Source organism: Lampetra fluviatilis, chromosome 68 (genome assembly GCF_964198595.1).
Source record: "Lampetra fluviatilis chromosome 68, kcLamFluv1.1, whole genome shotgun sequence".
Lineage (NCBI taxonomy): Eukaryota > Metazoa > Chordata > Hyperoartia > Petromyzontiformes > Petromyzontidae > Lampetra > Lampetra fluviatilis.
In genome coordinates, this window is record NC_136342.1 from 4,662,685 (window position 1) to 4,680,428 (window position 17,744).

At 56.7% G+C, this 17,744-nt stretch overlaps 1 protein-coding gene across 1 annotated transcript in view; it reads left to right on the top strand.

Moving 5' to 3' along the window:
* The first annotated feature begins 3,510 nt into the window (after window positions 1-3,510).
* LOC144952480 (ras GTPase-activating protein nGAP-like) overlaps window positions 3,511-17,744 on the top strand; it is a 109,390-nt gene continuing 95,156 nt past the window's right edge. The window contains exon 1 of the mRNA XM_078882920.1: window positions 3,511-3,689. Coding sequence (XP_078739046.1) covers window positions 3,614-3,689 — 76 coding nt within the window. The 5' untranslated portion in view covers window positions 3,511-3,613. The remainder of the gene's footprint in view (window positions 3,690-17,744) is intronic.

Sequence of the window (17,744 nt, forward strand, 5' to 3'; positions counted from 1 at the left end):
GATTTTTATTCTATTTTTATTTTACTTTTATTAATTTTAACTTTTTACCTACGTGACTTTACCGAAAAAACCTAGGAATATGGATCCTTGCAGTCACGAACGCTTCAAATCTAGAAGGAATAACCTTGACGCAGCTGTAGGAGGACTGGCCCCAAATACATCATCCCCAGGGCTAGACGGGCTAACGGGGGAGTTTCACGCTGCTTTTTGGCCGTCCCTACGGGAGGACTACAGAGAGGTGCTGGAGGAAGCCGCTGTCACCGGGCTGATGCCTCAGTGTTGGAGGAGGGCGGTGCTCACTCTGCTCCCCAAGGACAGAGACCTGAGGCACCTACAAAAACTGTCCCTCCTCAACAGACTACTAAATATTGACGAAGTCTCTCTCCCTGATACTGAAAGGGGTGATTGCACAAGTCGTAACCAGGGACCAGTCCTACACCGTCCCCGGACGAACCATCCACGACGGCATCTTCCTAGCCAGGAACCTCATCGCGGTGCCCCAGAGGTTGGGCATCACAACCGCGTTTCTGACCATTGACCAGGAAGAGGCTTTTGACAGAGTGGACCTCAAATACCCGCTGGGAACCCTCAAGACATTTGGTTTTGGGGATGGCTTTGTCCGAACGATGCGCCTACTCTACACCAAGGCGGAGTGCGTGATCAAGGTCGCTGCCCCGGTCAAGTTCGAGCGAGGAGTGAGACAGGGATGCCCTGTGTCGGGCCAACTTCACGCCCTGGCTTTAGAGCCTTCCCTGAGTCTCATCAGGCGGAGACTCAGCGGCCTGGTGCTCAGGGAACCAAGCGTCAAGTCGGTCCTGACGGCATACGCCGACGACGTCCTCCTCATCCTGCGCTCCGTGGATGATGTCGCCCTGCTGCACGAGTGCCAGGAGGTCTTTTCGAAGGCCTCCTCATCTAAAATGAACTGGCAAAAGTGCAGCGGCCTGCTGGTTGGAGCGTGGGACATGACCGAGTGTCCGGAGAAGGCAAAAACCATCAATTGGAGCACAACATCGCTGCACCACCTGGGGGTGTTCCTGGGACCAGAGGAGGAACCACCGCAAAGGAACTGGGTCGAGCTGGAGGAGAAGGTGAAGGAGCGGCTGGGCACCTGGAGTCGCCTGTGCAAGTTCCTCACCTTCAGGACAAAGACGTTGGTGGTGAACCAGCTGGTGACGTCCATGCTGTGGCACCGACTCTTCTCCCTGCACCCCCCCATGAGCCTCGTCAACGCGCTTCAGAAGCGAGTCCTCGACTTCTTCTGGTCGGGCAGAGGACACCGGGTCGCGGCTGGGGTCCTGGCCCTGCCACTGGATGAGGGCAGTCACGGGCCGGTGTGCGTGCGGAGTCAGCTGGCCACCTTCCGACTGCAGGCCGAGCAAAAGTTCCTGCACGCTGCCCCTGCACCAGCCTGGAGCGTCACGGCCTCCTTCCTCCTGAAACAGCTGGGGGCTCTGCAGTGCTCCCAACAACTATTCTAAATGGACCTGCAGGGCCTCCCACTGGGACAGCTGCTGCCACCTTTCTACAGGTGCCTCCTGCAGACGTGGAGCACCCTCGCCGTCAGGAGGCTGAACCGGCCGCGATCGGCCGAGGATCTGGTCTTCGAACCGATCCTCAGGAACCCGCAGACAAAGCTGCCGTCCACCACCGCCACCCCCGGCATGGAGAGGCGCCTCACCAACGCGCGGCTCACCAGGATGGGAGATCTGGTGGAGCCTGGAACACGGGGCCGGTGGCTCGGACCAGCAGACATGGCCACAAAGACAGGGCTGCAATCGCTCCGGGTGGCTGCCCGGATCCTGGCCGAAGCCAAGGAAGCCTTCTCAGCGGCAGCGGGGAGAACGCCCCCCATCGGCGTTGGGGACGACGAGGCCCCTCTCGGTCCCCCTCCACCGGAGCTCTCCGTCGTGCCGCTGCAGCGCCAATGCCGACAAGCGAAGGCGGATCACAACCTGTGCCGGCTGGAAGACCTACCAGAGGTGGCCTTCGCAAATGTCAAGAGGAAGGTGCTCTACTCCTACATGGTCCGGTTTCACCAACAGGACACCCTGAGGAGCCACAAGGACCATGCCTGGAGGAAAGCCCTGCCCTGCATCTCTCCGGAGAGGCCTCGCTGGAGGCAACTCTACTCCAGCCCGACGTACAACCGCATCGGCGACCTCAGCTGGAGCATCGCCCACGGCACCGTCACCACCAACGCCTCCCTGGCGCGCTTCACCGACACGCCCCCGGAGTGCCGGTTCTGCGGTAAAGTGGAGACGGTGGCGCACCAATACGTGGAGTGCAAGAGCCTGGACTCGCTGTTCAAGGTCCTGAGAAACATCCTACTAAAGTTCAGCCTCCACTTCTCCCCGACGGTCCTCATCTTTGGATACCGAAAGGGCGACGGATCCCAACATCTTCAGGGGCTGGTCAACGTGCTCGTCGGCTACGCCAAGCTCGCCATTTACAGGGCGAGGAAGGTGGCCCTGGAGGGGAAACGTCCGGCCAGCAGCCTGGGCATCTTCCGCGCTCTGGTCGGAGCCAGGGTGTGGCTGGAGTTCCGCCATGCGCGGTTGACCCACGCCGTGCCGGCCTTCATGGAGCAGTGGGCGATGGAGGAGGCCGTGTGCTCCGTGGCAGATGACGGGGAGCTCTGCATGCTGTTATGAGCTACCCGTCGGAGGCCGTCGGACTGCGAGGGGGGCGGCGTACATAACGAGAGAGTGAGCGAGAGAATGAGCGACAGAACGAGCGAGAGAGAGAGCGAGTGAGAGAGAGAGCGAGAGAGCGAGCGAGAGAGTGAGCGAAAGAGCGAGCGAGGGCTACATAAAGCCCAGTTTAAAAAAAAAATTTAAAAAAAAAAATTTACGAAATGATGACCGAAACAAAGTGCCGAATACACCGAGCATCTTCTTGTTTCCACTGATCGTAAAAAAAAGAGAAGAGAGAGGGGGGAGAGAAGAGAGAGGGGGGAGAGAAGAGAGAGGGGGGGAGAGAAGAGAGAGGGGGGAGAGAAGAGAGAGGGGGGGAGAGAAGAGAGAGGGGGGAGAGAAGAGAGAGGGGGGAGAGAAGAGAGAGGGGGGGAGAGAAGAGAGAGGGGGGGAGAGAAGAGAGAGGGGGGAGAGAAGAGAGAGGGGGGGAGAGAAGAGAGAGGGGGGAGAGAAGAGAGAGGGGGGAGAGAAGAGAGAGGGGGGGAGAGAAGAGAGAGGGGGGAGAGAAGAGAGAGGGGGGAGAGAAGAGAGAGGGGGGAGAGAAGAGAGAGGGGGGGAGAGAAGAGAGAGGGGGGAGAGAAGAGAGAGGGGGGAGAGAAGAGAGAGGGGGGGAGAGAAGAGAGAGGGGGGGAGAGAAGAGAGAGGGGGGAGAGAAGAGAGAGGGGGGAGAGAAGAGAGAGGGGGGGAGGGTGAGAGGGGTGGGAGATAGAGGAGAGAGAAGGGAGGAAGGGGGAGAGAGAGAAGGGGGAGGGGAGTTTGAGAGAGAGAGTGGAGTCAGAGAGCATCATCATCAGCATCAGCAGGGGGAGTGAGTGGTGAGAGTGGTGGGCAGTGAGTGGTGAGGGGTGGAGGGGAGTGAGTGGTGAGGGGTGGAGGGGAGTGGTGAGGAGTGGTGGCGAGTGAGTGGTGAGTGTTCCATGGAGGGACAAATCGGAGCGGAGACATTCGCCTGCATCGCTGCCTGCCTACAGCAAGGATGGCTCCGGGTACACGGTGAGTGGTGGTGGTGGTGATGGTGGTGGTGATGGTGGTGGTGGTGATGATGGTGGTGATGGTGATGGTGGTGATGGTGGTGGTGGTGATGATGGTGGTGATGGTGGTGGTGATTATGGTGGTGATGGTGATGGTGGTGATGGTGGTGGTGATGATGGTGATGGTGGTGATGGTGGTGGTGATGGTGATGGTGGTGATGGTGGTGATGGTGGTTATGGTGGTGGTGATGGTGGTGGTGGTGATGGTGCTGATGGTGGTGGTGGTGATGATGGTGGTGGTGGTGGTGATGATGGTGGTGGTAGTGCTGATGATGGTGGTAGTGCTGATGATGGTGGTGATGGTGGTGATGGTGATGTGCTGCTGATGATGGTGGTGCTGATGGTGGTGGTGCTGATGGTGGTGGTAGTGCTGATGATGGTGGTAGTGCTGATGATGGTGGTAGTGCTGATGATGGTGGTAGTGCTGATGATGGTGCTGCTGAAGATGGTGGTAGTGCTGATGATGATGGTGGTGTTGCTGCTGCTGCTGATGATGATGGTGCTGATGATGTTGGTAGTGCTGATGATGATGATTGTAACGGACACAGCAGCAGCTGTCAGGGCAAGTACAGTGCAGTGGCGCTGTTTCTACAGCAGGGATGGCTTAGAGTTCACTGAATGCGGATGATGGTGGTGGTGATGGTTGTGATGATGGTGGTGATGATGGTGGTGGTGTTGGTGATGATGGTGGGGATGATGGTGGTGGTGATGGTGGTGATGATGGTGGTGGTGATGGTGGTAGTGATGGTGGTGGTGATGATGATGGTGGTGATGGTGGTGGTGGTGATGGTGGTGGTGATGGTGGTGGTAGTGGTGGTGGTGATGATGGTGGTGATGATGGTGGTGGTGATGGTGGTAGTGATGGTGGTGGTGATGATGATGGTGGTGATGGTGGTGGTGGTGATGGTGGTGGTGGTGATGGTGGTGGTGATGATGGTGGTGATGGTAGTGGTGGTGGTGATGATGGTGGTGATGGTGGTGGTGATGGTGTTAGTGGTGGTGGTGATGGTGTTAGTGGTGATGATGGTGGTGATGATGGTAGTGGTGGTGGTGATGGTGGTGATGGTGGTGGTGGTGATGGTGGGGACGATAGTGGTAGTGGTGGTGGTAGTGGTGATGGTGGTGGTGATGGCAGTGGTGATGGTGGTGGTAGTGGTGGTGGTAGTGGTGGTGGTGGTGATGGTGGTGGTGGTAGTAGTGGTGGTGATGGTGGTGGTAGTGATGGTGGTGGTAGTGATGGTGGTGGTGGTAGTGGTAGTAATGGTGGTAGTGATGGTGGTGGTGATGGTGGTAGTGGTGGTGATGGTGGTGGTAGTGGTGGTGATGGTGGTGGTAGTGGTGATGGTGGTAGTGGTGATGGTGGTGGTAGTGATGATGGTGGTAGTGATGGTGGTGGTAGTGGTGATAGGTGATAGGTGATGGTGGTGGTAGTGGTGATAGGTGATGGTGGTGGTGGTGGTAGGTGATGGTGGTGGTGGTGATGGTGGTGGTAGTGGTGGTGATGATGATGATGGTGGTGATGATTGTAACGGACACAACAGCAGTTGTGAGGCCATGTACAGTGTAGTGGTGTTGTTCATGTACAGTGCAGTGGTGCTGTTCATGTACAGTACAGTAGTGTTGTTCGTGTACAGTGCGGTGGTTGTTCAGGTACATTGCTGTGTTGTTGTTCAGGTTCAATGCAGTGGGGCTGATGCTACTGATGATGATGATGATGCTACTGATGATGATGGTGGTGCTGATGCTTTTGATGATGGTGGTCCTGATGCTACTGATGATGATTGTGCTGGTGTTGATGGTGGTGCTGATGCTGCTGCTGATGATGATGGTGCTACTGATGATGATGGTGGTGGTACTGATGATGGTGCTGATGTTACTGATGATTGCAAGGGATATGGCAGCAGTTGTACGGGCAAAGTGTAGTACAGTTGGTGATGTATCTGTAGCGTTTGTGGTGGTGGTGGTGTTGGTGGTGGTGTTTGTGGTGGTGGTCATGTTGGTGGTGTTGGTGGTGCTGGTGGCTTTGAGTGGGAATCGAACTCACAGACACACACACAGACACACACACACAGACACACACACACACACAGACAGACACACACACACACAGACACACACACACACAGACACACACACACACAGACACACAGACACACAGACACACACACAGACACACACACAGACACACACACAGACACACACACACAGACACACACACACAGACACACACACACACAGACAGACACACACACACACAGACACACACACAGACACACACAGACACACAGACACACAGACAGACACACACACAGACACACACACACACAGACACACACACACAGACACACACACAGACACACAGACACACACAGTCACAAGCTTCCCACAACTACAACCCCCACACCGTACAGTAAATACACATCTCATGTAACACACAGCGTGTACACACACACACTCACCCACTCACTCACCCGCTCATTCACCCAATCACCCGCTCACTCACTCACCCACTCACCCACTCACTCACCCACTCACTCACTCACTCCCCCACTCACTCACTCACTCACCCACTCACCCGCTCACTCATCCAATCACCCGCTCACTCATCCAATCACCCGCTCATTCACCCAATCACCCGCTCACTCACCCACTCACTCACTCACCCACTCACCCACTCACTCACCCACCCACCCACTCACTCACCCAATCACCCGCTCACTCACCCACTCACTCACCCACTCACTCACCCATTCACTCACTCACCCATTCACTCACTCACCCAATCACTCACCCGTTCACTCACTCACTCACCCAGTCACCCACTCACTCACTCACTCACCCAATCACTCACCCAATCACCCGCTCACTCATCCACTCACTCACTCACCCACTCACTCACCCATTCACTCACTCACCCATTCACTCACTCACCCAATCACTCACCCGTTCACTCACTCACTCACCCAGTCACCCACTCACTCACTCACTCACCCAATCACTCACCCAATCACCCGCTCACTCATCCACTCACTCACTCACCCACTCACTCACCCACTCACCCATTCACTCACTCACCCATTCACTCACTCACCCAATCACTCACCCGTTCACTCACTCACCCAGTCACCCACTCACTCACTCACCCAATCACTCACCCAATCACCCGCTCACTCACCCACTCACTCACTCACCCACTCACTCACTCACCCACTCAATCATTCACTCACTCAACCACTCACTCACTCACTCACCCACTCACTCACCCACTCACTCACTCACCCACCCACTCACTCACCCACTCACTCACTCACCCACCCACTCACTCACCCAATCACCCGCTCACTCACCCACTCACTCACCCACTCACTCACCCATTCACTCACTCACCCATTCACTCACTCACCCAATCACTCACCCGTTCACTCACTCACTCACTCACCCAGTCACCCACTCACTCACTCACCCAATCACTCACCCAATCACCCGCTCACTCACCCACTCACTCACTCACTCACCCACTCACTCACTCACCCACTCACCCACTCACTCACCCACTCACTCACCCAATCACCCGCTCAGTCACCCACTCACTCACTCACCCACTCAATCACCCAATCACCCGCTCACTCACCCACTCACTCATTCACCCACTCACTCACTCACCCACTCACCCACTCACTCACCCAATCACCCGCCCACTCACCCACTCACTCACCCAATCACTCACTCACCCACTCACCCTCTCACCCAATCACCCGCTCACTCACCCACTCACTCATTCACTCACTCACCCACCCACTCACTCACCCAGTCACTCACTCACCCACTCACTCACTCACTCACCCACTCACTCACCCACTCACTCACCCACTCACTCACCCGCTCACTCACCGAGTCACCCACTCACTCACCCACTCACCCTCTCACTTACTCAACCGCTCACTCACGCACCCACTCACTCACCCGCTCACTCACCCGCTCACTCACCCGCTCACTCACCCGCTCACTCACCCGCTCACTCACCCACTCACTAACCCGCTCACTCACTCACTCACCCGCTCACTCACCTAGTCACCCACTCACTCACTCACTCACCCACTCACCCGCTCACTAACTCACTCACCCGCTCACTCACCCGCTCACTCACCCACTCACTCACCCACTCACTCGCCCACTCACTCACCCACTCATTCACCTACTCACTCACCCACTCACTCACCCACTCACTCACCCATTCACTCACTCACCCATTCACTCACTCACCCAATCACTCACCCGTTCACTCACTCACTCACTCACTCACCCAGTCACCCACTCACTCACTCACCCAATCACTCACCCAATCACCCGCTCACTCACCCACTCACTCACTCACTCACCCACTCACTCACCCACTCACCCACTCACTCACCCACTCACTCACCCAATCACCCGCTCAGTCACCCACTCACTCACTCACCCACTCAATCACCCAATCACCCGCTCACTCACCCACTCACTCATTCACCCACTCACTCACCCACTCACCCACTCACTCACTCACCCAATCACCCGCCCACTCACCCACTCACTCACCCAATCACTCACTCACCCACTCACCCTCTCACCCAATCACCCGCTCACTCACCCACTCACTCATTCACTCACTCACTCACCCACTCACTCACCCAGTCACTCACTCACCCACTCACCCACTCACTCACCCACTCACTCACCCACTCACTCACCCGCTCACTCACCGAGTCACCCACTCACTCACCCACTCACCCTCTCACTTACTCAATCGCTCACTCACTCACCCACTCACTCACCCGCTCACTCACCCGCTCACTCACCCACTCACTCACCCGCTCACTCACCCACTCACTAACCCGCTCACTCACTCACTCACTCACTCACCCGCTCACTCACCTAGTCACCCACTCACTCACTCACTCACCCACTCACCCGCTCACTAACTCACTCACCCGCTCACTCACCCACTCACTCACCCACTCACTCACCCACTCACTCACCCACTCACTCGCCCACTCACTCACCCACTCATTCACCTACTCACTCACCCACTCACTCACCCACTCACTCACCCACTCACTCACCCACTCACTCGCCCACTCACTCACCCACTCATTCACCTACTCACTCACCCACTCACTCACCCACTCACTCACCCACTCACTCACCCACTCACTCACCCACTCATTCACCCACTCACTCACCCACTCACTAACTCGCCCACTCACTCACCCGCTCACTCACCCACTCACTCACCCAGTCACTCACCCGCTCACTCACTCACTCACCTACTCACTCACTCACTCACTCACCCACTCACTCACTCACTCGCCCACTCACTCACCCACTCATTCACCTACTCACTCACCCACTCACTCACCCACTCACTCACCCACTCACTCACCCACTCACTCACCCACTCATTCACCTACTCACTCACCCACTCATTCACCTACTCACTCACACACTCACCCACTCACTCACCCACTCATTCACCTACTCACTCACCCACTCATCCACCTACTCACTCACCCACTCACTCACCCACTCACTCACCCACTCACTCACTCACTCACCCACTCACTCACCCACTCATTCACCTACTCACTCACCCACTCATTCACCTACTCACTCACACACTCACCCACTCACTCACCCACTCATTCACCTACTCACTCACTCACCCACTCACTCACCCACTCACCCACTCACTACTTGCTCACGGCACTTGCCCCAGCGGCGTGCTGAAGGCTACCTGGGGGACCATTGTCTTTGCCTTCGTGGTGTGGGTGGGTGGTGGTGGTGTGGTGGTGTGGGGGTGTGGCTGGTGTGGGTGGGTGTTGGGGTGGGTGGTGGCGTGGATGTGTGGGTGGGGTGGGTGGTGGTGTGGATGTGTGGGTGGGGTGGGTGGTGGTGTGGGTGTGTGGGTGGGGTGGGTGTGTGGGTGGGGTGGGTGGTGGTGTGGGTGGGTGTTGGTGTGGGTGGTGTGGGTGGGTGTTGGTGTGGGTGGTGTGGGTGGGTGGTGGTGGGTGGTGGTGTGGGGGTGGTGGTGTGGGTGGGTGGTGGTGTGGGTGTGTGGGTGGTGTGGGTGGGTGGTGGTGGGGTGGGTGGTGGTGGTGGGGTGGGTGGTATTGGTGGTGGGGTGGGTGGTGGTGGTGGGGTGGGTGGTATTGGTGGTGGGGTGGGTGGTATTGGTGGTGGGGGGGTGTTGGTGGGTGGTGGGCGGGGCTTGGAGGCAGGCGGGACTCGGCAGCAGAAATCCACACGGGGCCCCGTTTCTATGCCGCTGCCTCTGCGTTCGAAGCAGTAGCAGCAGCAGTAGAAGCCGTAGTAGACCCACAAACTCACCACACAGAGACCCACAGACTCACCACACAGAGACCCACAGACTCACCACACAGAGACCCACAAACTCACCACACAGAGACCCACAGACTCACCACACAGAGACCCACAGACTCACCATGAGTCACACCAACTCACAAGAGACGCGACTCACACACAGAGACCCACACGTACTCATCACACAGAGGACCCCACAGACTCACACAAGAACACAGAGACCGTCACAGAATCACCACACAAGAGGACCCACAGACTCACACACAGAGACCCACAGACTCACACACAGAGACCCACAGACTCACCACACAGAGACCCACAGACTCACCACACAGAGACCCACAGACTCACCACACAGAGACACACAGACTCACCACACAGAGACCCACAGACTCACCACACAGAGACCCACAGACTCACCACACAGAGACCCACAGACTCACCACACAGAGACCCACAGACTCACCACACAGAGACCCACAGACTCATCACACAGAGACCCACAGACTCACCACACAGAGACCCACAGACTCACCACACAGAGACCCACAGACTCACCACACAGAGACCCACATACTCACCACACAGAGACCCACAGACTCACCACACAGAGACACACAGACTCACCACACAGAGACCCACAGACTCACCACACAGAGACCCACAGACTCATCACACAGAGACCCACAGACTCACCACACAGAGACCCACAGACTCACCACACAGAGACCCACAGACTCACCACACAGAGACCCACAGACTCACCACACAGAGACACACAGACTCACCACACAGAGACCCACAGACTCACCACACAGAGACCCACAGACTCACCACACAGAGACCCACAGACTCATCACACAGAGACCCACAGACTCACCACACAGAGACCCACAGACTCATCACACAGAGACCCACAGACTCACCACACAGAGACCCACAGACTCACCACACAGAGACCCACAGACTCACCACACAGAGACCCACAGACTCACCACACAGAGACACACAGACTCACCACACAGAGACCCACAGACTCACCACACAGAGACCCACAGACTCACCACACAGAGACCCACAGACTCACCACACAGAGACCCACAGACTCACCACACAGAGACCCACAGACTCATCACACAGAGACCCACAGACTCACCACACAGAGACCCACAGACTCACCACACAGAGACCCACAGACTCACCACACAGAGACCCACAGACTCACCACACAGAGACCCACAGACTCACCACACAGAGACACACAGACTCACCACACAGAGACCCACAGACTCACCACACAGAGACCCACAGACTCATCACACAGAGACCCACAGACTCACCACACAGAGACCCACAGACTCACCACACAGAGACCCACAGACTCACCACACAGAGACCCACAGACTCACCACACAGAGACCCACAGACTCACCACACAGAGACACACAGACTCACCACACAGAGACCCACAGACTCACCACACAGAGACCCACAGACTCATCACACAGAGACCCACAGACTCAACAAACAGAGACCCACAGACTCACCACACAGAGACCCACAGACTCACCACACAGAGACCCACAGACTCAACAAACAGAGACCCACAGACTCACCAAACAGAGACCCACAGACTCACCACACAGAGACCCACAGACTCACCACACAGAGACCCACAGACTCACCACACAGAGACCCACAGACTCACCACACAGAGACCCACAGACTCACCACACAGAGACCCACAGACTCACCACACAGAGACCCACAGACTCACCAGAGAGCCACAGACTCACCACACTGTGTGTCCAGGGTCTCTGTGCTGTGTGTGTGTGTCCAGGGTCTCTGTGATGTGTGTGTGTGTCCAGGGTCTCTGTGCTGTGTGTGTGTGTGTCCATGGTCTCTGTGTGTGTGTGTGTGTCCAGGGTCTCTGTGCTGTGTGTGTGTCCAGGGTCTCTGTGCTGTGTGTGTGTGTGTCCAGGGTCTCTGTGTGTGTGTGTGTCCAGGGTCTCTGTGCTGTGTGTGTGTCCAGGGTCTCTGTGTGTGTGTGTGTCCAGGGTCTCTGTGCTGTGTGTGTGTGTGTCCAGGGTCTCTGTGTGTGTGTGTGTGTCCAGGGTCTCTGTGCTGTGCTGTGTGTGTGTGTCCAGGGTCTCTGTGCTGTGTGTGTGTCCAGGGTCTCTGTGCTGTGTGTGTGTGTCCAGGGTCTCTGTGCTGTGTGTGTGTGTGTCCAGGGTCTCTGTGCTGTGTGTGTGTGTGTCCAGGGTCTCTGTGTGTGTGTGTGTCCAGGGTCTCTGTGCTGTGTGTGTGTGTGTCCAGGGTCTCTGTGCTGTGTGTGTGTGTCCAGGGTCTCTGTGCTGTGTGTGTGTCCAGGGTCTCTGTGCTGTGTGTGTGTGTGTCCAGGGTCTCTGTGCTGGGTGTGTGTGTGTCCAGGGTCTCTGTGCTGTGTGTGTGTCCAGGGTCTCTGTGCTGTGTGTGTGTGTGTCCAGGGTCTCTGTGTGTGTGTGTGTGTGTCCAGGGTCTCTGTGCTGTGTGTGTGTGTCCAGGGTCTCTGTGTGTGTGTGTGTCCAGGGTCTCTGTGCTGCGTGTGTGTGTGTCCAGGCTCTCTGTGCTGTGTGTGTGTCCAGGGTCTCTGTGCTGTGTGTGTGTGTGTCCAGGGTCTCTGTGCTGTGTGTGTGTCCAGGGTCTCTGTGCTGTGTGTGTGTATCCAGGGTCTCTGTGTGTGTGTGTGTGTCCAGGGTCTCTGTGCTGTGTGTGTGTGTCCAGGGTCTCTGTGCTGTGTGTGTCCAGGGTCTCTGTGCTGTGTGTGTGCCCAGGGTCTCTGTGCTGCGTGTGTGTGTGTGTCCAGGGTCTCTCTGTGTGTGTGTGTCCAGGGTCTCTGTGTGTGTGTGTGTCCCGGGTCTCTGTGCTGTGTGTGTGTCCAGGGTCTCTGTGCTGTGTGTGTGTGTGTCCAGGGTCTCTGTGCTGTGTGTGTGTCCAGGGTCTCTGTGCTGTGTGTGTGTATCCAGGGTCTCTGTGTGTGTGTGTGTGTCCAGGGTCTCTGTGCTGTGTGTGTGTGTCCAGGGTCTCTGTGCTGTGTGTGTCCAGGGTCTCTGTGCTGTGTGTGTGTCCAGGGTCTCTGTGCTGCGTGTGTGTGTGTGTCCAGGGTCTCTCTGTGTGTGTGTGTGTGTCCAGGGTCTCTGTGTGTGTGTGTGTCCCGGGTCTCTGTGCTGTGTGTGTGTCCAGGGTCTCTGTGTGTGTGTGTCCAGGGTCTCTGTGCTGTTTGTGTGTCCAGGGTCTCTGTGTGTGTGTGTCCAGAGTCTCTGTGCTGTGTGTGTGTCCAGGGTCTTGTGTGTGTGTGTGTGTGTCCAGGGTCTCTGTGATGTGTGTGTGTCCAGGGTCTCTGTGCTGTGTGTGTGTGTGTGTCCATGGTCTCTGTGTGTGTGTGTGTCCAGGGTCTCTGTGCTGTGTGTGTGTCCAGGGTCTCTGTGCTGTGTGTGTGTGTGTCCAGGGTCTCTGTGTGTGTGTGTGTCCAGGGTCTCTGTGCTGTGTGTGTGTCCAGGGTCTCTGTGTGTGTGTGTGTCCAGGGTCTCTGTGCTGTGTGTGTGTGTGTCCAGGGTCTCTGTGTGTGTGTGTGTGTCCAGGGTCTCTGTGCTGTGCTGTGTGTGTGTGTCCAGGGTCTCTGTGCTGTGTGTGTGTCCAGGGTCTCTGTGCTGTGTGTGTGTGTCCAGGGTCTCTGTGCTGTGTGTGTGTGTGTCCAGGGTCTCTGTGCTGTGTGTGTGTGTGTCCAGGGTCTCTGTGTGTGTGTGTGTGTCCAGGGTCTCTGTGCTGTGTGTGTGTGTGTCCAGGGTCTCTGTGCTGTGTGTGTGTGTCCAGGGTCTCTGTGCTGTGTGTGTGTCCAGGGTCTCTGTGCTGTGTGTGTGTGTGTGTCCAGGGTCTCTGTGCTGGGTGTGTGTGTGTCCAGGGTCTCTGTGCTGTGTGTGTGTCCAGGGTCTCTGTGCTGTGTGTGTGTGTGTCCAGGGTCTCTGTGTGTGTGTGTGTGTGTCCAGGGTCTCTGTGCTGTGTGTGTGTGTCCAGGGTCTCTGTGTGTGTGTGTGTGTGTCCAGGGTCTCTGTGTGTGTGTGTGTGTGTCCAGGGTCTCTGTGCTGCGTGTGTGTGTGTCCAGGCTCTCTGTGCTGTGTGTGTGTCCAGGGTCTCTGTGCTGTGTGTGTGTGTGTCCAGGGTCTCTGTGCTGTGTGTGTGTCCAGGGTCTCTGTGCTGTGTGTGTGTATCCAGGGTCTCTGTGTGTGTGTGTGTGTCCAGGGTCTCTGTGCTGTGTGTGTGTGTCCAGGGTCTCTGTGCTGTGTGTGTCCAGGGTCTCTGTGCTGTGTGTGTGCCCAGGGTCTCTGTGCTGCGTGTGTGTGTGTGTCCAGGGTCTCTCTGTGTGTGTGTGTCCAGGGTCTCTGTGTGTGTGTGTGTCCCGGGTCTCTGTGCTGTGTGTGTGTCCAGGGTCTCTGTGCTGTGTGTGTGTGTGTCCAGGGTCTCTGTGCTGTGTGTGTGTCCAGGGTCTCTGTGCTGTGTGTGTGTATCCAGGGTCTCTGTGTGTGTGTGTGTCCAGGGTCTCTGTGCTGTGTGTGTGTGTCCAGGGTCTCTGTGCTGTGTGTGTCCAGGGTCTCTGTGCTGTGTGTGTGTCCAGGGTCTCTGTGCTGCGTGTGTGTGTGTGTCCAGGGTCTCTCTGTGTGTGTGTGTGTGTCCAGGGTCTCTGTGTGTGTGTGTGTCCCGGGTCTCTGTGTTGTGTGTGTCCAGGGTCTCTGTGTGTGTGTGTCCAGGGTCTCTGTGCTGTTTGTGTGTCCAGGGTCTCTGTGTGTGTGTGTCCAGAGTCTCTGTGCTGTGTGTGTGTCCAGGGTCTTTGTGTGTGTGTCCAGGGTCTCTCTGTGTGTGTGTGTGTCCAGGGTCTCTGTGCTGTGTGTGTGTCCAGGGTCTCTGTGCTGTGTGTGTGTGTGTACAGGGTCTCTGTGCTGTGTGTGTGTGTGTCCAGGGTCTCTGTGCTGTGTGTGTACAGGGTTTCTGTGCTGTGTGTGTGTGTGTACAGGGTCTCTGTGTGTGTGTGTCCAGGGTCTCTGTGTGTGGGTGTGTGTCCAGGGTCTCTGTGCTGTGTGTGTGTGTGTGTACAGGGTCTCTGTGCTGTGTGTGTGTGTGTGTCCAGGGTCTCTGTGCTGTGTGTGTGTGTACAGGGTCTCTGTGCTGTGTGTGTACAGGGTCTCTGTGCTGGGTGTGTGTGTGTCCAGGGTCTCTGTGCTGTGTGTGTGTCCAGGGTCTCTGTGCTGTGTGTGTGTGTGTCCAGGGTCTCTGTGTGTGTGTGTGTGTCCAGGGTCTCTGTGCTGTGTGTGTGTGTCCAGGTTCTCTGTGTGTTTGTGTGTCCAGGGTCTCTGTGCTGCGTGTGTGTGTGTCCAGGCTCTCTGTGCTGTGTGTGTGTCCAGGGTCTCTGTGCTAGGTGTGTGTGTGTCCAGGGTCTCTGTGCTGTGTGTGTGTCCAGGGTCTCTGTGCTGTGTGTGTGTATCCAGGGTCTCTGTGTGTGTGTGTGTGTCCAGGGTCTCTGTGCTGTGTGTGTGTGTCCAGGGTCTCTGTGCTGTGTGTGTCCAGGGTCTCTGTGCTGTGTGTGTGTCCAGGGTCTCTGTGCTGCGTGTGTGTGTGTGTCCAGGGTCTCTCTGTGTGTGTGTGTCCAGGGTCTCTGTGTGTGTGTGTGTCCCGGGTCTCTGTGCTGTGTGTGTGTCCAGGGTCTCTGTGTGTGTGTGTCCAGGGTCTCTGTGCTGTTTGTGTGTCCAGGGTCTCTGTGTGTGTGTGTCCAGAGTCTCTGTGCTGTGTGTGTGTCCAGGGTCTCTGTGTGTGTGTCCAGGGTCTCTCTGTGTGTGTGTGTGTCCAGGGTCTCTGTGCTGTGTGTGTGTCCAGGGTCTCTGTGCTGTGTGTGTGTGTGTGCAGGGTCTCTGTGCTGTGTGTGTGTGTGTGTGTCCAGGGTCTCTGTGCTGTGTGTGTGTACAGGGTCTCTGTGCTGTGTGTGTACAGGGTCTCTGTGCTGTGTGTGTGTACAGGGTCTCTGTGTGTGTGTGTGTGTCCAGGGTCTCTGTGCTGTGTGTGTGTCCAGGGTCTCTGTGCTGTGTGTGTGTGTGTGTACAGGGTCTCTGTGCTGTGTGTGTGTGTGTGTCCAGGGTCTCTGTGCTGTGTGTGTGTGTACAGGGTCTCTGTGCTGTGTGTGTACATGGTCTCTGTGCTGTGTGTGTGTGTGTGTACAGGGTCTCTGTGCTGTGTGTGTGTGTGTCCAGGGTCTCTGTGCTGTGTGTGTGTGTGTGTCCAGGGTCTCTGTGCTGTGTGTGTGTGTGTCCAGGGTCTCTGTGCTGCGTGTGTGTCCAGGGTCTCTGTGCTGTGTGTGTGTGTCCAGGGTCTCTGTGCTGTGTGTGTGTCCAGGGTCTCTGTGCTGTGTGTGTGTGTCCAGGGTCTCTGTGTGTGTATGTGTCCAGGGTCTCTGTGCTGTGTGTGTGTGTCCAGGGTCTCTGTGCTGTGTGTGTGTGTGTCCAGGGTCTCTGTGCTGTGTGTGTGTGTACAGGGTCTCTGTGCTGTGTGTGTACAGGGTCTCTGTGCTGTGTGTGTGTGTGTACAGGGTCTCTGTGTGTGTGTGTGTGTGTCCAGGGTCTCTGTGTGTGTGTATGTGTCCCGGGTCTCTGTGCTGTGTGTGTGTCCAGGGTCTCTGTGCTGTGTGTGTGTGTGTACAGGGTCTCTGTGCTGTGTGTGTGTGTGTCCAGGGTCTCTGTGCTGTGTGTGTACAGGGTCTCTGTGCTGTGTGTGTGTGTATATGGTCTCTGTGCTGTGTGTGTGTGTGTCCAGGGTCTCTGTGCTGTGTGTATGTGTGTCCAGAGTCTCTGTGCTGTGTGTGTGTCCAGGGTCTCTGTGTGTGTGTGTCCAGGGTCTCTGTGCTGTGTGTGTGTGTCCAGGGTCTCTGTGCTGTTTGTGTGTGTGTCCAGGGTCTCTGTGTGTGTGTGTCCAGGGTCTCTGTGCTGTGTGTGTGTGTGTCCAGGGTCTCTGTGTGTGTGTGTGTCCAGGGTCTCTGTGCTGTGTGTGTGTGTGTGTGTCCAGGGTCTCTGTGCTGTGTGTGTGTGTCCAGGGTCTCTGTGCTGTGTGTGTGTCCAGGGCCTCTGTGCTGTGTGTGTGTGTGTGTCCAGGGTCTCTGTGTGTGTGTGTGTCCAGGGTCTCTGTGCTGTGTGTGTGTGTCCAGGGTCTCTGTGCTGTGTGTGTGTGTGTGTCCAGGGTCTCTGTGCTGGGTGTGTGTGTGTCCAGGGTCTCTGTGCTGGGTGTGTGTGTGTCCAGGGTCTCTGTGCTGTGTGTGTGCGTGTCCAGGGTCTCTGTGCTGCGTGTGTGTGTGTCCAGGGTCTCTGTGTGTGTGTGTGTCCAGGGTCTGTGTGTGTGTGTGTGTCCAGGGTCTCTGTGTGTGTGTGTGTCCAGGGTCTCTGTGTGTGTGTGTGTGTCCAGGGTCTCTGTGTGTGTGTGTGTCCAGGGTCTCTGTGTGTGTGTGTGTGTCCAGGGTCTCTGTGCTGTGTGTGTGTTCAGGGTCTCTGTGTGTGTGTGTCCAGGGTCTCTGTGCTGTGTGTGTGTCCAGGGTCTCTGTGTGTGTGTGTCCAGGGTCTCTGTGCTGTGTGTGTGTGTGTCCAGGGTC